Source organism: Sinocyclocheilus grahami, unplaced genomic scaffold (genome assembly GCF_001515645.1).
Source record: "Sinocyclocheilus grahami isolate Dianchi unplaced genomic scaffold, SAMN03320097.WGS_v1.1 scaffold1482.1, whole genome shotgun sequence".
Lineage (NCBI taxonomy): Eukaryota > Metazoa > Chordata > Actinopteri > Cypriniformes > Cyprinidae > Sinocyclocheilus > Sinocyclocheilus grahami.
Genome location: NW_015506661.1, coordinates 70,907 through 95,629, shown reverse-complemented (window position 1 = coordinate 95,629; position 24,723 = coordinate 70,907). Strand labels below are relative to the sequence as shown.

Genomic DNA, 24,723 nt, shown 5'->3' with positions numbered 1-24,723 from the left:
ATATATATATCATGCAGTTATGTTGTTGGTTAATGCAGTGTTGCTCAAATAAAAATTATTTTGTCATGACAGAGAGTTTCTAAAATGAATCTTTCATAGTTTACTGAATGTTTCAGTGCAAACAAGTTTGTCATATTCTAAAGATGCCATTATGTATCATGCATAGTAGTAATTTGACTGATATATAAATGAGCTTGACCCTGCATTATTTCACCTTTAAAATACAATTGTAGGTTTGTTTTAGGCTTGTATTTGCTCATCCAGTAGGTAATGTGGCGAGTTGGTGTTACAGACACCAGAGGGAGCCACAAAATAGTTAATTTCAAGCGTGGACAGAGTAGATTTATCAATTCAAATCGATAGTTTGATAATGATAGTTTCTTTGCAAGTCTTTGTCTCCTAATATTCCTTTATGCTGTAACGAGGCGACAGGGACGAGAGACGTGCGGATCCATTTGCAAAGCTTTTATTCAAAGGCGTGGTAAGAAACAGGCGAGGGTCAGATAATGGCAACAGGTATATTGAGGGCAAGACACAAGAATAGTCCAGCAAACGGGCGTGGTCGATCTCTGGCGAACAATGTCCAAACAGGGTAATCCAAAGGGTTAATCCAAATTATGCAAGGTGTATTTTGACAACAAACCAATGATGTCACACAGATGATTTTCAATGGAGATCGAAACTAATGTTTGGAAGATGCATAATCATATAATCATGCCAATCATTATAAATATTCAATTCAATTCAAGTTTATTTGTATAGCGCTTTTTACAATACAAATCGTTGCAAAGCAACTTTACAGAAAATTAAGTTTCTACAATATTTAGTAGTAGCTTATCAGTGGTGACTGTCAGTTAATGTACATTTGGCAGAAATGTACGGAAAAATCAATTAAAGACGTAATCAAACAGACGATGAACACTATTAACAGCAATTATTATATGATGCAATCAAACTTATAGTAAAGTTTGGTAGTTCAGTATGTTGTTTCAGGATTGGCATCTGAGGTCCTCTGAGGGGTTGCATCATCTCTTCTCAGGTGTTCTGGATCCAGACTGAAGCTTGTGCAAAAACAGAGAAACAGAGACATAATTAGTGTAGCTGCTGTTCCAACCAAGCACAATTGATTTGTTTAAATAGCTGCTTATCTCACCTTGTAAGCTATATTTTATGACTAGCCTAATTAATTTAATTAGTCCAGGTGGGAATTTGAAGCTTGAGTTAAAAGGGCTATTTCCCCTTATTTTACTGAAGATACTGATGATATTAACTTGTAGACTCATATAAAATTAAGAACAGTGGGATTCTATTTTCTATTGATTAAAATCAACTTAATATGTTAAAGTTACATTTTGTCCATTCAAATATATCACCCATTTAAAATAGCAGCGTGAAGATGTGAATTATGTAAATTAAGCTTTTCTGCCCTCTATGGTCCATATATGACAGTATGCTTTTTTTTTAATGACAGTAGTTTTACCAGTTTGTATTAGAGAGAGTGAGTGGTTGGGATGCTTACTGTACTTTTTATATTTTGTATATTGTAAAGAATGTGTTATGACTAAATAATAATAAATCATAAATAAAAACTAAACAATAATAAAACAATAAATAATATGTGAATAAACAACATCTCATTGCGAATAAAATATTCAAACCGGTCGCAGATATTTTCCCTCTATACCTTCACTTTTATTTTCCCTCCTGACTGCAACGCACAATGCACAGAGCCAATCTTATGAAATTTATACTGTTGGAGCCTCGTCTGTCCCTCACAGATTTGTTTTAAATTTGTTTAAATTTAAATATGGTTTTCTCCCTTAACAAGCACTGTAATACTTCCCTGGGTGCCGATCTGACATTAGCACGAAGAGTACTTTGCTCTCTTGTGCATGATGCTTATTTGAACTGTAATTTTAGATGTTCTGGGAAATACCCTGCCCCCACAGACCATTTGTACTGTACACAAACAGCAGGTGGGCCATTGTATTGTATTGTTTTTTGTTTGATTTTATTTTTAAAAAAATGAAAGAGGAAAAAAAGATGGGTTGTGCGATGCCAATTGGAGTTTGAAGAAAATGTGAATAATAGAATGCCACTTCTAAGACATTTATAATGAATTTATTTTTACTCATTTTGATTTCAGAGTTTAAGCTTTAGTGCAAGATCTAAAAGTGTGTAAAATATAAGAAATGTATCTTTTAAATTTAAAACCAACATTTCCCCCTTGATTTTATATCATTGGTGTCAGCAATGTTAAAGTTGAGCTGAAGTTGTGAAATGTACATTTGTGATTCAATTATGTGATGCCATTATGTTTTTTGTTTTGTTTTTTGATTGACTGATGTGACATGACTTGACCAGAGTTGTTAAAAGAGTTAGTTTCAGCGGATGTGGGGTGTAAACAAGTGATAGGGGCGATGCAAACAGTCTCACAACCCACAGACATGGGTTTTCCATTCTCATAAAGAAAAGCAATGCTTATTCACATTCACTAAGAATAAGGTATCATATCATTTAGATGCCTTTGTTATTTTATATACAAATATAACTCAGAAAGTACCTAAGCTTTATTATTTAAAAATTATAGACCTAAGAATATACAGGCAGAAGACAAAAATACAAATATACAGAGATGGTAGTGAGAAAGACTTTCAGCTATAACTAACATCACTCTTGATGTGTCAGACTATATTAAAACTTCAGCATGACATGAGGGAAACTTGTTATTCCAGATCATGGAGTGTGTTGTCATGTTTCATCAGAACCAGACTGTCATGGCCTATAGATGGACTGAGTTTTATGATGCTTTATCAAAGTGTGTGTGTCAGAAGATTTATATGCTGTAAACCCTCAGCTTCACGGTAAAAATGCTGCATCAAAATTAGACACTGCACTATTTACTGTAAACAGTTAAGAATTTATAGTGATGTGGACAAAATAATAATAGGCCTCTTAATAGGGAGTAATAGGCCTTCTAATTTATATTGAGTTATAAAACCCTGATTGGAATTTACAAAAATACACCTAAATAACTCTCAGACTATGAAAAAAAAAAAGATTCTCCGGTCTGATGAACCTTATTCATGTCTGAGGGAAACCAAGCACCGCTTGTGACCTGCATAATACCATCCCAACGTTGAAGAATGGTGGCGGCAGCATCATGCAGTGGGGTGTTTTTCAGCGGCAGGGACTGGGGAAGTGATCAGAGAAGACGGAAAGCTGAATGTAGCTAAATACAGAGATTTCCTTAATGAAAACCTGGTTCAGAGCGCTCAGAACCTCAGACCGGGCTGAAAGTTCACCTTCCAACATGACAATCACCCTACACACACAGCCAAGACAATGCAGCAGTGGCTTAAGCACGACTCTATGAACGTCCTTGAGTGGCCTGGCCAGAGCTGGGACTTGGAGCCAATCAGACATCTTTGGAGAAACCTATAAATGGCTGTCCACCGATGGTCCCCAGCCAACCTGACAGAACTTGAGGTGATCTAAAGAGAAGAATGGCAAAAAAAACAAAACAAATGCAGATGTGCAAAGCTTGTTGCATCATACTCCAAAAGACCTGAGGCTGTAATTGTTGCCAAAGTGCTTCAACTAAGTTTTGAGTTAAGGGTATGAAGACTTGTGCAATGTCATTTTTTATTCACTAAGAATAAGGTATCATATCATTTAGATGCCTTTGTTATTTTATATACAAATATAACTCAGTAAGTACCTAAGCTTTATTATTTAAAAATTATAGACCTAAGAATATACAGGCAGAAGACAAAAATACAAATATACAGAGATGGTAGTGAGAAAGACTTTCAGCTATAACTAACATCACTCTTGATGTGTCAGACTATATTAAAACTTCAGCATGACATGAGGGAAACTTGTTATTCCAGATCATGGAGTGTGTTGTCATGTTTCATCAGAACCAGACTGTCATGGCCTATAGATGGACTGAGTTTTATGATGCTTTATCAAAGTGTGTGTGTCAGAAGATTTATATGCTGTAAACCCTCAGCTTCACGGTAAAAATGCTGCATCAAAATTAGACACTGCACTATTTACTGTAAACAGTTAAGAATTTATAGTGATGTGGACAAAATAATAATAGGCCTCTTAATAGGGAGTAATAGGCCTTCTAATTTATATTGAGTTTCTTCCAACACACAAACGTACATGCAAATTAAGTTCATAGTAGATGTTATGCAAAGCTTTTAAAATGCAAATCATCTCATATCTTTTATGGAAAGTACCATTTGGAAAGTTGGACAATTTTCATTGCATTTATGTAATGCGTTGCATTTGTGCAATTCTGCGCAGAACCTGAGTTCTGAGTTCTTGTTTTGTTTTGTTTTGGAAAGCACATGAGGTTATTCATGCACTGTGACACACTTTCCAGCTCCGTTTATGAGCAAAAGCAAGATGCGTTGTGGTCTATGAAGGCTACTGGCTGAAGTCTATTGATTGCATGTGGTAGGTGTGTTGCAAGTGCTTACATGTGTGTGGGTGGGTTGGTGGTTTAGGTGAAGGGCATCTTGTCCCTTAACTTCACCTTACAGCAAACTAACGTTTCAAGTTCATCATCTGAGGCCAAATCAGTTTTGTAGGTCATGATGTTCATCCTTCGTGCAGAATTAACTAAAATGGTTTCATTTCGTTCAAACCCTCATTAAAGTGCCACATACCAGTTACAGTGCCTATAGAAAGTCTTCTTGAAAATCTTGTTATGTTGTGTTATTATGTTAAACTGCTTTAAATTACTTTTCCCCCCACATAAATCTGCACTCCACTCACCAAAATGACAATTTACACAGATTTATCACAACTTTGCAATTTTATTAAAAAGGAAACACTGAAAAAAATAACATTGCACAAGTCTTCATACTTGTTGCTTTGACACTTGAAATTTAGATCAGGAGCATATTCCAGTTTCACTGGATCATCTTTGAGATGTTTCTATACTCTGACTGGAGTTAACCTGCTGTGGCAAATTCAGTTGATTGGACATGATTTGGAAAGGCACACACACCTATATAACGTTTAACAGCTGAAATGGATGTCAGAGCAAAAACTAAGCCATGAGGTCAAAGGAATGGCCTCCAGAGCTGAGATACAGGATTGTGTTGAAACAGATCTGGGGAAGACTACAAAAAAATTTGGCTGTGTTGAAGGTTCACAGGAGCATTTGGCCTCCATAATCCTTAATGGATGAAGTTTGAAACAATCAGGACTCTTCCTAGATCTAGCCTCCTGGTCTTGATTTGAGAGGTGATCAGCACACTGATGGTCACTCTGGTTGAGCTCCATGATCTTATATGGAGATGGGAGAAACTTACAAAAGGACAAACATCACTGTGACACTCCACCAGACTGGGCTTGATGGCAAAGTGACCAAACTCAAGCTTCTCCTCAGTAAAGATATATAAAACCCTGATTGGAATTTACAAAAATACACCTAAATAACTCTCAAACTATGAAAAAAAAAGATTCTCCGGTCTGATGAACCTTATTCATGTCTGAGGGAAACCAAGCACCGCTTGTGACCTGCATAATACCATCCCAACGTTGAAGAATGGTGGCGGCAGCATCATGCAGTGGGGGTGTTTTTCAGCGGCAGGGACTGGGGAAGTGATCAGAGAAGACGGCAAGCTGAATGTAGCTAAATACAGAGATTTCCTTAATGAAAACCTGGTTCAGAGCGCTCAGAACCTCAGACCGGGCTGAAAGTTCACCTTCCAACATGACAATCACCCTACACACACAGCCAAGACAATGCAGCAGTGGCTTAAGCACGACTCTATGAATGTCCTTGAGTGGCCTGGCCAGAGCTGGGACTTGGAGCCAATCAGACATCTTTGGAGAAACCTATAAATGGCTGTCCACCGATGGTCCCCAGCCAACCTGACAGAACTTGAGGTGATCTAAAGAGAAGAATGGCAAAAAAAACAAAACAAATGCAGATGTGCAAAGCTTGTTGCATCATACTCCAAAAGACCTGAGGCTGTAATTGTTGCCAAAGTGCTTCAACTAAGTTTTGAGTTAAGGGTATGAAGACTTGTGCAATGTCATTTTTTTCAGTGTTTTCTTTTTAATAAATTTGCAAAGTTGTGATAAATCCGGTGTTTGCTTTGTCATTATGGTAAGTGGGGTGTAGATTTATGGGGGGGGGAAAGTAATTTAAAGCAGTTTAACCTAATAACGCAACATAACAAAATGTGAAAAAAATGAAGGGGTATGAAGACTTTCGATAGGCACTGTAAATTCACTTACATTAACCTGAAACAAGAAATGCAACAAATGGAATTGTTATAAACAAAAGCTCTACAAAAGCTTATATATATAAAATAAGTTTTAATTGATTTATAACTAGTTATCTTCTATATCTCAAAATGATTAAGGAGAAACATCAGACACATCATGAGGTACGTGATTAAGGCTAAATTTAATCTGAGTTAATGAATTTAAACAAGCGTCACTATACATTTTCAAGATGTCATGATTATAGCAAAGAGGAGTAAAGCTGCAGAAAATATCGGCGTAAATCAATTACCACTCGTATGTGAAAAAATGCCTGAAAGTGTGAAGTGTGTTTGTGGCTAAACGTGTGATTCACAATATCCAACATACTTGCATAGCCTATGTTCGCTTTATGCAAAGACAAGAATAAGGAGGTTGTAGTTCGCAGAGAAAGTTTTGCATATAAACCCTTGGAAAATAAACTCGTTAGGCAACTTTTCACTCCATGTCCATCCAGCACTGTGTCATTTATATCTAAATTATTTATTGTGTTTAGCATTTGTGGTGGCTGGTATTCACAACTATAGTAGTAGCATGCATCGTACACACACACACACTCACATTTTCTTCTTCTTTGTTATTTTACAAATTTGGGGACACAAAATTATTATATAGGCTAGTCTGTTCTTTTTGATATTCTACTCTTCATTTTATTAAAATAGTGATATTACCTTGATTTTTTTTTTTTTACACACCACACTGTTTCATGTTTCATCTTAACGTTACATGCACACCAAAAAAACCTAGCAGGAATGCTGTTTTCTAACTTTAGTTTCTTCAAACTATTATTAAATACTGTAATAAATGCATTGTTCGTTGTTCGTTCGTGTTAGTTAATACATTACGAACCGTATTGTAAAGTGTTACCCATACATTTCTTAGCTGGGAAATCACTTTTATTCACTTTAGAGGAGTACACTGAGCAAAATGTGGAATTATATGTTTTTCAATATAGAAAAAAAATGTTTTTGTCCCTTACGTTAGTCTAATGACTGTTTGTGTTTTATCCATTACAGAATCCAAGCAAACTTCACTTGTTCTTGGTGTGTTGCTCTTGCTCTTGCTGCTGCTAGTGGTCCCAGCTGTAGTTGTGTTGATCTGTCGCCGCAGAAACTACACACAAGCAAAACAAGAGGGCAAGTATTAAATACAACCAAATATATAGAAGTGTCAAAAAATCTTGGAAACACAATTTCAGTTTCTTAAACTTTTTTTATTATTTAATAAATTATTATCAAACAGCTCAGAGTAATGAGGAGGAGGTTTATTATACTGATGCGACATTTCTTAAACATGGAGATCAGGATACGGTAAGATATGTTTGCTATTCTCTGCACTAAATATCTTTGCTTATAGAAAGCTTGCTAAGCTGCTGTAGTTTGTTTATACGGTATACATGATGTTATATCATTTAAAACTCAGACATCATACACAATTTTTAAAAAATCGGGATTTAATGTTTCTTAATGTGCTTATGATTTGTTTTCTTTTGTGGATCGAGTAATGAATCCGTCCCTAAAAACTGCATTTCATCTTATTTGAACATGATTCAAGCCCTCAGATCACTCTAAGGATCTGCTGTTTGTTTTATGTGCATTGGCTGTGACTTTTAATGCTTTGACTGTCCATTATTTCTGCATTTTCTGTGCATGTGCTTGTATCGTCACAAAGCTCCCATGAATAGATTCTGAATCCAATGGGACACTTCTTTTCCTATTTTAACTGTCTTTGCGGGAATAAAAAAACCCATCTCACATAGTGTGTTTTTTAATTTATTGAAATTATTTGTATATTATTTGTAATTTTCATTTTCTGACTGTGCTTTAAGCATGTGTTGTATCATTATTGTGCTCTTATCTCTCTCTTGACTTCCCTCTTACAGGGGGCTAATGGACACGATCGGACGGTGTATTCAGAAGTTGTTTTGCGACGATGATCATGTAGACTGTATTATCATACAGCTCGGTTTATTACAGGGCAGAGCATGTTGAGGTGTATATCAGCATGTAACAAAGTTCAAAACCCCAGTTAAACTGCAAATGTACTGGTTGTAGCTACAAATGACTGAATTTCAGCATTTAATTTAAGTAATTTCTTAATCTTTTTAATCTTAACTTTATTAAGATAGACCACGCCACATTTCAGGGGTTTTCATATACTCAAACACAAATACAAAAAGGTCAAATGTGTTCAGTTCTGTAGGATGCTTGTATAATCGCTGTGCTAATGGCTCCCCCTGCAGACTCTTTGTAAGACTTACAGGTTGGTATAATGGGTTTGGTTCTCTGCTGGTAGATAACCATCTGTGGGACAAAAAGCTACATTTTCCAAATGAAGGAAAATGAATTTTCAAAATTTCAAATAACTGCCTTTTGAAAAGTATCTGTGTATTCCGAAGAAGCAATTTCAGCACTCCTACTCGGAAGATAAGACCATTATCACAGGTCATTTTTAATGTATTGCTTTCTGCCTATATTTCTAAAATATCAGTTCAAGAATATAATCTCAGGTTCTTTTGATTATTTATGTCATTATGGTGTAATCTGTGTATGAATTTACACATTAAATATTGTAATTTGATGTATTTTTCTATGTGCATTCGGTAGGTAGTGAATTACTTAGCCTACACGTGATGCATTTACTCATATGAAGTTTTTCTTTTTCTGAAGAAAGGTGTCGCAATGTAAAACATTGTAAATAATGCACTATTTAACAAAGTTTTGCATTAGTTATCAGTATTATATGTCTGTGTAATGTGGTTAATTTATGGACACTGAATGAAGCTCTTGACAAAATATCAGTAACATCTGAATGAATATCTTCCAGTTTTAGAGTCAATCTAACCTGACAAACCCAGTTCATGTGATTTAATGTGACTGAGGAATTGAGTTTTATCTTTATTCAAATTGTTTGAATGTAGTCATTTTAGTAATGCACTGAAGTCTATGCTTCCTGTCACCTTTTTTGCTTCACTTAAGTTCTTTAGTACTTGAAATTTTTTGATTTGTGTATTAATGAACAAGCATTATTAAACATTCTCTCTGCACTGATTATTTTTGTCTCTTAATGCCACAGTAAAGCCCAGATGTAGAGGATTGGCCAATGTTATGTTCAGTGAAATGCATGTAAGTTTATTCATGGAAAACTGATGCACATTTTTAATTCTATTTTTTTATGAATCCCAGGATCAGCTGTTGTTTTCAGTCATTAGATTGGATTCTGTTGTTTGTATGTTACACTATTGACCAGTGTTGGGGGTAATTCATTACAAGTAAACGCAAGTTACGTAATCAGATTACTTTTTGGTAACACTTTATTTCAATAGTCCACTTTAGACATTCTATTAACGGTAAGTAACTTTGCAACTACAAGTCAACTAGCAGTTAGTAGAGTATTAGTAGACTGTCTGCTTAATATCTTCTAACACTTTCTTTGTCAACTTATTCTACTAACCCTAAACCTACCCTCAGTCGTCTCTGGGAGTTAGTAGACATGTAGTTGCAAATTAATGAGAATTAGTTGACATGTAGTTACAAAGTTACTTATAGTTAATAGAATGTCTAAAGTGGACTATTGAAATTAAGTGTAACCTACTTTTTTAAAAGTAACTAGTAAAGTAACGCATTACTTTTTAATTTAGAAGGAAATATCTGAGTTACTTTTTCAAACAAGTAACTCCAGTTACTTTTCCCCCCCATGTATTGACTGACAGCTCTTGTGTTGGCATGTTGAGAGAAATCGGGAGCAAGTGCAGAGGCGCTGTGTGCGCTGTGTGAACGTGATGCTTACTGTAGTTCTACACTAAATATGAACAGATTCAGTTTTCCTCAAAATGAATAAAAACAGTCAAATGCAAACTCAGAAAATTATACAAACCTGCAATAATTAAATGTTAAATGAGACAAATATCATTTATGTATTTAATCCTATTTTATTAACCAATGTCTTTGCTGCTGACCTTCGATGATACAATTCAACCTTACTAAGCAAAAATGACACATTTGTGTTTCATTTTTGTTATTGCTGAATAGTGTTGAACTTTCTTCTCCTGCGTCCTATTCTTCATGCAATTTGTTTGAGCTGCGCCCTCTATTGTACAGACGTGAATTTACATTTCCTTCAGCCCGAGGCTCATTCATTTCACTTTTGTTCTGAAAGGGCTTTTATTTTTGTAAAAGAAGAACTTTTTATATTAAAAACAAACAAATAAGCCCTGGCCAGATTTAAAAAGTAACGCAAAAGTAACGTAATGCATAATTTCCATACAAAGTAACTAAGTAACGTAATTAGTTACTTTTTTAGGGAGTAACGCAATATTGTAATGCATTACTTTTAAAAGTAACTTTCCCCAACACTGCTATTGACAGTGTGGTTGAAACTACAGCCTGTGGTTTCACAGGATGTGAATTGTATTTGTAAGTGAGATGTGGGGAAGAGCGTTACATTAGCGAAAGTTTAAGAAAAATACATGTATAGATAGATATTTTTAAACTAGATTTAAAAACTAAATTATAAAATTGATATGCATATATTAGATCAGTTCTGCTTGATAAGAAAAATGTGTTCAAATTTAAATGTGTTTTTATTTGAGTGGTTAACTGATTGTACAATCTATTCATGAATAAACCTCATTACAGTTCGACATCACGCAACTGAATTGCGATGTCTGTTTTGGTGGAAAATGTTGAATTCTTAATTAGATCAGTAAGTCAGGGGTCTGAGCTCAATGCCTGTGGTTATTGTGCTGGGTAAATGCACAAAGCATTATTCAGTGTGTGTGTGTGGGTGTTAAATATGTGGTTTTGTCGCATCCACAAGTGAACGTTATAATGAAAACAGCAGTGTGTGAACAACCAGCGTGAAGCTCAGATGATCTAAAAGGTGATTTCCTAATTAAAGGGGCAGTTCACCCAAAAATGAAAATTACTGCATTATTTACTCACCCTCAAGCCATCCTAGGCGTATATAACGTTCTTCTTTCAGACCAATACAATTGGAATTATATTAAAAATGCCATGACTCGAATCCAAGCTTTATAATGGCAGTGAATTCAATAGTCCAATAAAGTGCATCCATCCATCATAAAAAATACTCCACATGGCTCCGGGGGGTTCTCTCTCACACACACACACACACACACACACACACACACCCTAACCAATTATTTTAAATCCTTATTGCCTATCATCTCACCCCAGGGTATGTTACAAATAACCAGACTATGGGGTGAATTGTAACATTTCTCTCCTCCTGTTTGAAACTAAACTGTGCATTTTCTGTTTGTGCTGCGAAGATAACAGCTATGCCATTTAATAGCAGACACTTTTAACTAGTTTGAATCACATTTTGAACACATTGGCTTAAAAGAACTCCAAGATTCAGACAGAAATGTCAAAAATGTTACAACCATCCCTGGTCTTCCCCTAAAAAAAAATAAAAATAAAATTAATGCAGCAGCACCAAAGAGAAAAAAAACCATATTTAACAACTAATGAAATGATGACAGGATATAGGGGTGAAGTCAAGTTAACTGGATTTTCCCCCAGTGATTTTCCCGAATTCACCCATATTTTTATATTAATTGTGATTTTTTTTCTTCTTTTTTTCAATTAAACTGAACTAAGCTGGGCCTGGATGGTAACATTGCTGTTTTCTACAGAACTGCTTTATAGATGAATTGAACTAATTTCATAATTGATGAACTTCACACAGTTATTAAACTGAAGTGAATTAACAATGAACAGACTTTAACTGAGACTGTCTACTGTCTTTGTCACAGTATCGGCCCTCTCTCCTTCGACGAGCACATGGAATCGTCTTAACCTTCCACCTTGATACGACCCCCCGACACCCCTGCTGACATGGCAGTAACTTTAATCAAGCACTCCTTCACCGAATCCATTCTTGAAACCGTCCCAACAGTCCCGAATCCATCCTTGAATCAGATCTCAAGCCCTCCAACAAGGAAGTGTGAAGTCTGCACTTATAGGGAAATATTTTCTGTCATTTATTCACCCTCGTGTCATTCATGTGACGTTCTTCTTCTGCAAAACACAAAAGCAGACATTTTGAAGAACATTGTGGTCCAAACAACACTGACTTTTACAGCAATGACAAAGAAAACACAGAATGTTTGTTTAATAGAAGAAAGTCAGTTTCATGTTTTTTAGGCATTCTGCCTGTTCCTGTCATTATCAGAGACTCTTCACACAATTTTTCATCATCATCAGGATCATCAGTGTCCAGATGTTCACTGATGTGTTCAGCGTTGAATGTGAGTGATGTGACTCTCTCCTGGTACAAAGGAAACAGTTTATTGTCCAGCATCAGTGTGTCTGATCTCAGCATCAGTCTCTCTCTACCTCTGGAGGTGGAATATCAGGATAAAAACACCTACAGCTGTGTGCTCAACAATCCCATCAGCAACCAGACCAGACATCTGGACATCAGTCAACTCTGTCAGACACCTTCAGGTATGTCAGTATTATATTCACACTGAATCTGTCTGAATCTGATCATTCCCAGTGCCTCTTCAATTTCAGTTATCAATTTGGTGCTATAATGTGCAGCAGTAGCTTAATGACTCTTTATGTTTTATCCGTTACAGAATCCAGCCAATCTTTATTTCTCATTGTAGTATTTCTGCTGTTGCTGCTGCTGGTCACAGTTGTAGTCGTGTTGATTTTCTGTCACAGTAGAAATTACACACAAGCAAAACAAGATGGCAAGTATTACTAATAACCAAAAAAAAGAAGAAGAAAAAATTATACAAATGTATCATTTTGTAATTGTTTATTTATTTAATTAATTTGATAAATTGTTATCATACAGCTCAGGCTAATGAAGAAGAGGTTGATTATACAGAAGCAACATTAATTCCACACAGAGCTCCGGATGCTGTAAGATACGTTTGTTATTCTCTGCACTAAATCGCATTGCTTACAGAAACCCTGCTAAGCTAAGTATTGTTTTTTGTGTGTCTGCTTGTGAACATTTTTATGTATACATAAGTTAGCACTCAGACATCATTCACAATTTTTTTTAAAATCTGTATTTAATAGTTAAAGTGCTTATTTATTTATTTATTTATTCATTCATTCATTCTTAAAGATGCATGTATTTACATGATCATTAAGTTCTCATGACTTGATTCTTATGGCTGATATGAATCTGTGCTTTAAGCATGTGTAGAATCAGCTCTGTTCTTAACTTACTGATGTGCGTCTCTTTTCTTACAGGAGGCTAATGTACGGGATCAGATGGTGTATTCAGAAGTTGTGTTAAGATGATGGTAGGATAAAGCATCATCTCAATGATAATAGGATATGCCACTTTTTTCAGGTGATTTTCAAGGGCTCATAAATGTTCAGCTAGATCAAATGTGTTCTATACTGTAAAAAGTGATAACCTGCCAATGTTACCTTATAGAGTCCATAAAATAGTTTGGTTGCACAACGTAGATGACTTTTATTTTTTTTCTGTTAATATGAAGGAATTTTCCGTATTTTACCCATGTTTTTAATTGTGCATTGAAATGCTTGTAAATTGACCAGAAAATGTAGGCCTACTTGTAATTTTCTGCCAGAATGTTATCTGTTTTTTACACCGTTTTTTTTTTTTTAAGTGATTTTGAAAGTGACCCATACTCAGAATTTTTGCTCTGCATTTAACCCATCCATGTGCACGTGCACACACACACACACATACACACACACACACACACGTTTACTTAGCTATCTAAATGGGGACATTCCATAGGCGTAATGGTTTTTATACTGAACAAACTGTATATTCTATCGCCCTACAATTATATTATTTTATTTTTTGTAAATTTATTTTTACTAAACATCTCAGACTACTGTGGAAGAGGTGGATTATACTGATCCAACATTTACTACAAACAGAGCTCAGAATACTGTAAGATATGCTTGCTATCTACACTTTTTATATGTATGAAAAACTGGTCTTTTTCTTATTGCGCTGATTCTTGCTTGTTCTCTTTTGCGCCCTGAATACTGAAACCTGCCCTAAAAAGTAAAATGCATTGGATCTTGTTCAAATATGACTCAAGATCTCAAATGACGCTCATGATCTGTTGATAGTTTTAAGAGCATTGGCTGTGAATTTTGGTTTTAGTTCTGTTCTTGTGTACCAATCGGGGGGGGGGCAAAGTACTGATGGACAATCAAACTGGATCTCTGACCATCAGAAACATCAGATCTGATCACACTGGACTTTATAAACTTGCAAATTGTTGCAATGCAATGATTGCTGAAATGATGCAGCACTTTTTTGTCATAATTATGAATATCAGTAAAATTACACTAAAGAAATTGGTAATACAAATGGTTACAACTATACATTAAAAAGATTAATTGTTGGTTTATTACATTTGTTCATAAAAAGATCAGAAAAGGGCTACCCATTCGCTCGAGTTATATTAGTTTCAAACTAACACAGTGCCACCCAGTGGACAACAAAACTAATAAATGTCTGCCACATACAAACACTAACAATCTTTATCAGTTTTAGTGGTCCTTTCCTCATGTTTTTCAGCTCCTCTAGCCATTTCCATTGTTGCAGTGATTCTCAGTTAGCAAACAGACTGAACATATTGTGAGTGTAAAGCAGTACATGCTCATGTTTTCGAGTCAGACTTCGTGTTATTGCGGTCAGTAAATGTGTGTGAGCTGAATGCATGTGGTTTGAAATGCTGAGAGGATGTTCAGATAATGCACACAATGATAGACGGTGTGTGTTTGTGTGTTCTTGAGAATGTGAGGCCGGGGGCCAGTTTCTTCTCACAACCACAAATAATTATTCTGAGAACCTTTTAGACTCAAACCTGTGATATATATCTGAAATGAGAGTTTCCAGAACCAGCATGATGTTCTCTCATCTGTGCGCTCTCCTCTTGTTTATCCTGTGCGGTAAGTAACTATTCGGTATATTTTTTAATCACTAAATAGTCACTAAATATTACAATTTTACCTTTCTGTCAAGCTCCAGGAAATTATATTAAAATCCATTAACAGAATCAAGATTTAGAGCAGTGTGTGTATATGTAAAATAAATATTTGATAGATCTGTTAATGATATTATGTATCAGTCTGATAATAATATACTGTGTTTTTATATGTATTTCAGGTGTGTTTGGCGATGAAATGAAGTCAGTATCGGTGACTGAGAGAGATTCTATCACGCTAGAATCTGATATTAAAGTACAGAGTAAAGATATGTTATTGTGGATGTTTGGAGCACAGGAGACTCGCATAGCTGAAATTTATAACCAGAACATGTTTATATATGACAGTAACGAGTCCTTTGGAGACAGACTGCAGATGGACAATCAAACTGGATCTCTGACCATCAGAAACATCAGAACTGAACACACTGGACTTTATAAACTACTGATCATCAGCAACATCATCAGAGGGAATTCATACAAGAGATTCAGTGTCAGTGTCTACGGTGAGTAAAGTCATTATGATTTAAAGATGTTTAATGATATTTGCTGATGATATGTAATGAAGGAGAAAATAAAAATTAAACAATTATTTTATTACTTTTATTATTTGATGTATGGTTATGTATTTAGTATGCATCATCATCATCATACTGGTAAAAAATGTATAGCCTGAATGCACTGTATGTCGCTTTGGATAATTGGATAAAATAAATGCATAAATTATTATTATTATCATTTCTATCATATTTGATTGCTTATTATGGCATTATGTTTCAACGTTTCAACTTAAGATGTTTGTCTGTCACCCTAGTAATTTTCTTGTTTTGTGCAGATTAAAAAGAAAGAATTATAAATATATTAAAAATAATAATGATTAATTATCTTGTAGATGCATTTATGCAAGGACTAACTATAGCTTGAGGCATAATACATGTTAAGAATATTGTTAGACTTACTTCATTCCTATCCTGACTCTGCTTTGTGTTATTTTTGTCTATAAGCAACCAATTAATCATTGATTAAAATTGTTATTCATCAACAAATATAATTATTTTCATATTCCACTTGCATCAAATAAAGCAGCCATTTTTAACACTGTGAAGTCTTGAGTGTCTAATAATCTCATTTTAATATTACACAGTTTGTGTCTGTTTGTGCAACTGTTTTATCTTCCTTCTAGTAGGAACCATACATTTTTCTATTTTTTATGCACACATAGTTAGAAGTTGTCTTACTATTTTGTTAATTATATTTTGGAAAATCTGGATAATAATGTTTCTTTCCGTAATTATTTTCCAGCACATCTGCCTGTTCCTGTCATCACTACAAATTCTTCACAATGTTCTTCATCATCAGGATCATCAGGTCAGAATTGTTCACTGCTGTGTTCAGTGGTGAATGTGAGTGATGTGACTCTCTCCTGGTACAAAGGAAACAGTTTATTGTCCAGCATCAGTGTGTCTGATCTCAGCATCAGTCTCTCTCTACCTCTGGAGGTGGAATATCAGGATAAAAACACCTACAGCTGTGTGCTCAACAATCCCATCAGCAACCAGACCAGACATCTGGACATCAGTTAACTCTGTCAGACATGTACAGGTATGTCAGCGGTAATGTTAGTGCTCTTTACAGACCTGAAAGGGTTCAAATGCTGTAAACTGCACGTTCGATTTATAATTTTAACCTTCCTGGGTCTAAGTTTTCAATCCCTATAGGCGAAAATTCAACGAAGATGACGTTTTAGTTTACACTATTATTTTAAGAAGCATTCCTGTTTCCATTCAAACTGTTAGAACATACTGGAATAGTTTGATTGTATAGCCTAGGGGAAGAACTGAAGCAATAAAAACATAACTTACCTCCCAAAAGCCACAGACATAAGCAGAAAAATGCATGAAACACCATATTCGTTAAAAGCCAAAACAGTCTGAAAGCATAAACCGAGACATTTCTGAGAATAATATTCAGAGGTCTCTTCACCTATAGACGAAACCTACTAGAAAAAGGCGGCGTCATTGCTGATGCAGATCCGTTGATTGTGGGTTGGCAGTTTTAGTCTGAAAAATAATCAATTAGTAGTAGGCTTCCACATGGCCAGACTATTGCCTCTCCTTTTTTTCATTTAATGCGTTTAATGGAAGCCCAGAAAATGCTTGCTTATACACAATCATCATTTGCGTTTGCTGTGATTTGTTTTTCGAAGTCCTGCGTTTTATTCCAAGGTTTCTGAGGAAAGGAGCGTTGACATCTTATAAAGGCGAACACCGATTTTACTATGCGATTAAAGCCAACAAGCGTTTTTGCTCATGTGTTTGAAGAAACTAAAGTTAGAAAACAGCATTCCTGCTAGGTTTTTTTGGTGTGCATGTAACGTTAAGATGAAACATGAAACAGTGTGGTGTGTAAAAAAAAAATGTTTGGAGCACAGGAGACTCGCATAGCTGAAATTTATAACCAGAACATGTTTATATATGACAGTAACGAGTCCTTTGGAGACAGACTGCAGATGGACAATCAAACTGGATCTCTGACCATCAGAAACATCAGAACTGAACACACTGGACTTTATAAACTACTGATCATCAGCAACATCATCAGAGGGAATTCATGCAAGAGATTCAGTGTCAGTGTCTACGGTGAGTAAAGTCATTATGATTTAAAGATGTTTAATGATATTTGCTGATGATATGTAATGAATGAGAAAATAAAAATTAAACAATTATTTTATTACTTTTATTATTTGATGTATGGTTATGTATTTAGTATGCATCATCATCATCATACTGGTAAAAAATGTATAGCCTGAATGCACTGTATGTCGCTTTGGATAAAAGCTTCTGCTAAATGCATAAATTATTATTATTATCATTTCTATCATATTTGATTGCTTATTATGGCATTATGTTTCAACTAATTAATATAAGATGTTTGTCTGTCACCCTAGTAATTTTCTTGTTTTGTGCAGATTAAAAAGAAAGAATTATAAATATATTAAAAATAATAATGATTAATTATCTTGTAGATGCATTTATGCAAGGACTAACTATAGCTTGAGGCATAATACATGTTAAGAATATTGTTAGACTTACTTCATTCCTATCCTGACTCTGCTTTGTGTTATTTTTGTCTATAAGCAACCAATTAATCATTGATTAAAATTGTTATTCATCAACAAATATAATTATTTTCATATTCCACTTGCATCAAATAAAGCAGCCATTTTTAACACTGTGAAGTCTTGAGTGTCTAATAATCTCATTTTAATATTACACAGTTTGTGTCTGTTTGTGCAACTGTTTTATCTTCCTTCTAGTAGGAACCATACATTTTTCTATTTTTTATGCACACATAGTTAGAAGTTGTCTTACTATTTTGTTAATTATATTTTGGAAAATCTGGATAATAATGTTTCTTTCCGTAATTATTTTCCAGCACATCTGCCTGTTCCTGTCATCACTACAAATTCTTCACAATGTTCTTCATCATCAGGATCATCAGGTCAGAATTGTTCACTGCTGTGTTCAGTGGTGAATGTGAGTGATGTGACTCTCTCCTGGTACAAAGGAAACAGTTTATTGTCCAGCATCAGTGTGTCTGATCTCAGCATCAGTCTCTCTCTACCTCTGGAGGTGGAATATCAGGATAAAAACACCTACAGCTGTGTGCTCAACAATCCCATCAGCAACCAGACCAAACATCTGGACATCAATTAACTCTGTCAGACATGTACAGGTATGTCAGCGGTAATGTTAGTGCTCTTTACAGACCTGAAAGGGTTCAAATGCTGTAAACTGCACGTTCGATTTATAATTTTAACCTTCCTGGGTCTAAGTTTTCAATCCCTATAGGCGAAAATTCAACGAAGATGACGTTTTAGTTTACACTATTATTTTAAGAAGCATTCCTGTTTCCATTCAAACTGTTAGAACATACTGGAATAGTTTGATTGTATAGCCTAGGGGAAGAACTGAAGCAATAAAAACATAACTTACCTCCCAAAAGCCACAGACATAAGCAGAAAAATGCATGAAACACCATATTCGTTAAAAGCCAAAACAGTCTGAAAGCATAAACCGAGACATTTCTGAGAATAATATTCAGAGGTCTCTTCACCTATAGACGAAACCTACTAGAAAAAGGCGGCGTCATTGCTGATGCAGATCCGTTGATTGTGGGTTGGCAGTTTTAGTCTGAAAAATAATCAATTAGTAGTAGGCTTCCACATGGCCAGACTATTGCCTCTCCTTTTTTTCATTTAATGCGTTTAATGGAAGCCCAGAAAATGCTTGCTTATACACAATCATCATTTGCTTTTGCTGTGATTTGTTTTTCGAAGTCCTGCGTTTTATTCCAAGGTTTCTGAGGAAAGGAGCGTTGACATCTTATAAAGGCGAACACCGATTTTACTATGCGATTAAAGCCAACAAGCGTTTTTGCTCATGTGTTTGAAGAAACTAAAGTTAGAAAACAGCATTCCTGCTAGGTTTTTTTGGTGTGCATGTAACGTTAAGATGAAACATGAAACAGTGTGGTGTGTAAAAAAAAAAAAATCAAGGTAATATCACTATTTTAATAAAATGAAGAGTAGAATATCAAAAAGAACAGACTAGCCTATATAATAATTTTGTGTCCCCAAATTTGTAAAATAACAAAGAAGAAGAAAATGTGAGTGTGTGTGTGTGTACGATGCATGCTACTACTATAGTTGTGAATACCAGCCACCACAAATGCTAAACACAATAAATAATTTAGATATAAATGACACAGTGCTGGATGGACATGGAGTGGAAAGTTGCCTAACGAGTTTATTTTCCAAGGGTTTATATGCAAAACTTTATCTGTGAACTACAACCTCCTTATTCTTGTCTTTGCATAAAGCGAACATAGGCTATGCAAATATGTTGGAAGTGAACACACTTCACACTTTCAGGCATATTTTCACATACGAGTGGTAATTGATTTACGCCGATATTTTCTGCAGCTTTACTCCTCTTTGCTATAATCATGACATCTTGAAAATGTATAGTGACGCTTGTTTAAATGCATTAACTCAGATTAAACTTAGCCTTAATCACGTACCCCATGATGTGTCTGATGTTTCTCCTTAATCATTTTGAGATATAGAAGATAACTAGATATAAATCAATTAGTTAAAAAAAATATATGTGATGAAAAATATAGATATACATTTCCTTAAGCTTTTGTAGAGCTTTTGTTTATAAAAATTCCATTTGTTGCATTTCTTGTTTCAGGTTAATGTAAGTGAATTTACAGTGCCTATCGAAAGTCTTCATACCCCTTTATTTTTTTCACATTTTATGTTGCGTTATTAGGTTAAACTGCTTTAAATCACTTTTTCCCCCAAATACATCTACACCCCACTTACCATAATGACAAAGCAAACACCGGATTTATCACAACTTTGCAAATTTATTAAAAAGGAAACACTGAAAAAATGACATTGCACAAGTCTTCATACCCTTAACTCAAAACTTAGTTGAAGCACTTTGGCAACAATTACAGCCTCAGGTCTTTTTGGGTATGATGCAACAAGCTTTGCACATCTGCATTTGTTTTTTTTTTATCTTTAGATCATCTCAAGTTCTGTCAGGTTGGCTGGGGACCATCGGTGGACAGCCATTTATAGGTTTCTCCAAAGATGTCTGATTGGCTCCAAGTCCCAGCTCTGGCCAGGCCACTCAAGGACATTCATAGAGTCGTGCTTAAGCCACTGCTGCATTGTCTTGGCTGTGTGTGTAGGGTGATTGTCATGTTGGAAGGTGAACATTCAGCCTGGTCTGAGGTTCTGAGTGCTCTGAACCAGGTTTTCATTAAGGAAATCTCTGTATTTAGCTACATTCAGCTTTCCGTCTTCTCTGATCACTTCCCCAGTCCCTGCCACTGAAAAACACCCCACTGCATGATGCTGCCGCCACCATTCTTCACCGTTGGGATGGTATTATGCAGGTCACAAGCGGTGCTTGGTTTCCCTCAGACATGAATAAGGTTCATCAGACCGGAGAATCTTTTTTTTTCATAGTTTGAGAGTTATTTAGGTGTATTTTTGTAAATTCCAATCAGGGTTTTATATATCTTTACTGAGGAGAAGCTTGAGTTTGGTTACTTTGCCATCAAGCCCAGTCTGGTGGAGTGTCACAGTGATGTTTGTCCTTTTGTAAGTTTCTCCCATCTCCATATAAGATCATGGAGCTCAACCAGAGTGACCATCAGTGTGTTGGTCACCTCTCTAACCAAACCCTTCTCCTTCGATTGCTCAGTTTGGCCAGGAGGCTAGATCTAGGAAGAGTCCTGATTGTTTCAAACTTCATCCATTAAGGATTATGGAGGCCAAATGCTACTGTGAACCGTCAACACAGCCAATTTTTTTTGTAGTCTTCCCCAGATCTGTTTCAACACAATCCTGTCTCTCAGCTCTGCATGCCATTCCTTTGACCTCATGGCTTAGCTTTTGCTCTGACATCCATTTCAGCTGTTAAACGTTATATAGACAGGTGTGTGTGCCTTTCCAAATCATGTCCAATCAACTGAATTTTCCACAGGTTAACTCCAGTCAGAGTATAGAAACAACACATAGCCTAATGGTACACAACTTATAAAATATAATGTTTTAATTAAGTTTTTTAATTTCTTTTTTTAATGTATGCATACGTTAAAAGTACTATTCCGGCAGCAAGAACGATCCTGAATTAAATGAAGATTAATGTCTTGGCGTATTATGTGTTCATTGAACCAATCAGATAAGAGTAAATGGAGAGTCAGCGAGAGGCTCATTTGATTGGCTACAAGAAGAAGGTGGACCCGCCCTCCCCCTCACGCTTGCAAAATTTTGTTAGTGAGAGAATGGTGCCAAAATTGTAAGCGCAGAGAAAAGAAAGACGGAGCTGTATTTTGAACTTTTTGCCCCACATACACAATAAGTCATTTTAGACATTTGCAACAGTTAGTTTTTTTTACACATACAGATTGGTTCTATGCAGTCAATCCGTTTTGCAGTTCTTTAAACTGTTGTTTTCGCTTGCAAATCACTGTTCACAGGCTTGCAGAACTTTTGACCGTCTTTTGGCGAAAAAAACGTGCCAAAAGATGGAAGAAAAATGGAGGGCAGAAGAATGCAGATCATATTTATTTTGCGTTAGCATGAAGCTGCAGTTTCACAATACTTGAATTACACTTACGAGTAACAGTAAAATGCTGCAAATCATTTTTTCTTGCGCTTGAAACGCAATTTACACCTTTATAAAGCTTCTGTTGCGCATGCCAATTTAATTTACGCTTACAGTCTTATGTACACTTCCACAACTTCTTATTGACGTCATTCTACCTTCATATACAGATATCAAAACAAACGCCACTGATGTGGAAACCAGGAAAAACATTGTTCAATAATCACATCACCACCATTCACCATGGATTTACCAGTAAACTATAGGAACAACTTGTGGCAGAAATGGTCTAATGTTTTCGAGTGTTTTTAAATGCTTTACACAACTTTTCCCAGCACTTCAAAGCTTTTGCTGAAAGTATTGCCGAATTTGAAAGTTATTTTTAATGTGATGACATTATTTGTTCATCCTTCATAGGTTGCCCCATTTATAAAACTAAAAGTTTCATAATGTAGGAAAGCAAAGACTTATTTAAAAATAAAAAAGACATTCGATTATCACTAGTAGATGGCTGCAGAGAAGTACTTATAGGCTTATTAGTCATTTCCACTCCCTAATATATATATTTTTGTATTTATTATATTATATTTAGACATTATGAATGACAGTAATAAAAGTTAATTTTATCTGCATCTCAACTACCCAGACAGCACAAGTACATCTGTAAGACGTCTGCTAAAGATCTGGGAAACATCTGCTGTGTAATCTGATAAACGTCTCAGAAGCAGTTTTACATGCATTTGAATTAATGTCTATTTAACATCTGATAGGAAACGTCTTAGAGACGTATTGCAGATGAGCAAGCACTCTTAAAAATACATCTTGCATATGTAAATGTAGACATCAAATAGACATCTCCGAGATGTACATGTGCGATTAGGGTGAGTGCTTTACTGTCAGGTGCTGGTGCCACCTTCTGTAGAACTTAATGGCACTGGTGCTGGTGTCCTCAAATGTTAGTCTGGAGCCCTACAATGGTTCTCAAAGTCAGAAAAGTCATAACAATGTTAGAAGAATGTTGTCTGTGGTATATTTTCACTGCAAAACGATAAGAAATGCCGCAAATATCACTGCAAATTTTGAGAAAAGCCACAGCAAAATCAGTAATTTTAGGCCGCAAAAATCAGAAAAAATCCTGGAGGGACTGATATATTACTGACATTACTGCTCCACACCAGCCGCATCCTACTAAAATACGATCATTTAAGTTACTGTTAAGTGCTGTTCAGTAAACAAAGATGACATTGGTTCACAAATTAGCAATTCATCCAAAAAGTCAATGTATAATAGACCAAATCTATTAATCCACTTTGCATTTAAGTACAGTGTATGTCAATATTGTTTGGACCCCATTGTTCTTCAGAATATCTGTGTTCTGCAGAAAACTTTCATCACAGCATAAAAGACACACAACAAATTTTTTTTTTTGGTCTTAACTATCCCAAAACTGATGAACTCACACTTACATTTAGTTTTTTCAATGTTAAATATGAGTTTATTCTTTTTGGTTCTACTGTATCACTTTTGTTACATGTTAGAAAACATGAAAGTGCAAAACATCATCTTTTGTATTCCACATACAAGTCAACAAACACGTGAGTGAGAGTAAATGATGACAATTTACATTTTTGGCTAAAAACTATACTTACATCCCATGTATACATTAAGGCTTATATAATTTGGCAAAATCTACATCTTTTTATTTTAAAATACTGTAAAATGCACTTGTAAATATGGAAATAATTTCATTGTGTCATTAAATTAGGTGTGAACTGGTCCTTTAATATTCCAGGGCCAAAGTTTTCAAACCCAATGCGGAAATTCAAGCACCTTTTACACTATTATTTTAACAAGCATTCCTGTTTCCATTCAGAGTATAACATACTGGAATAGTGTCACGAGTGGTCGAGGAATGAGGACGGCAATCAAAGATTCTTACTTCCAAATAGACTTTACTTAGAACATGGGTGTACACAACACATAACACAAGATAATAACCAACCAAGGATAGAACAGAATCAGGACTATAAGTACACACATGGTAAATGAGGGAACTAAACAGGACCAGCTGGACAAGGATTAACTAATCAGAAACCATGGCAACTAATGAGAGCTCATAACAGACATGACAGGAACTGAACTAAACTGAACATAATCGTGACAAATAATCTGCCTGTATTACAAGAAATATAAAAAATATATAAGTTACCACCTAAGAGCCATAAATAAAAACAGGAAAAAAACCACTATTAGCGTACTGAGTAAAAATGCTAATTT

The 24,723-nt window shown here is 35.3% G+C and overlaps 2 protein-coding genes across 2 annotated transcripts; both read left to right on the top strand.

The window, feature by feature from the left end:
- The first annotated feature begins 15,386 nt into the window (after positions 1 to 15,386).
- Positions 15,387 to 16,855, top strand: LOC107570593 (SLAM family member 9-like). The gene is made up of 2 exons (XM_016256821.1): positions 15,387 to 15,765; positions 16,562 to 16,855. Exons 1-2 carry the CDS (start codon positions 15,387 to 15,389, stop codon positions 16,840 to 16,842), a joined length of 660 nt encoding a protein of 219 aa, XP_016112307.1. The 3' UTR covers positions 16,843 to 16,855.
- An 820-nt stretch (positions 16,856 to 17,675) lies between these two features.
- Positions 17,676 to 18,975, top strand: LOC107570605 (SLAM family member 9-like). The gene is made up of 2 exons (XM_016256849.1): positions 17,676 to 17,898; positions 18,695 to 18,975. Exons 1-2 carry the CDS (start codon positions 17,676 to 17,678, stop codon positions 18,973 to 18,975), a joined length of 504 nt encoding a protein of 167 aa, XP_016112335.1.
- The last annotated feature ends 5,748 nt before the right edge of the window (positions 18,976 to 24,723 follow it).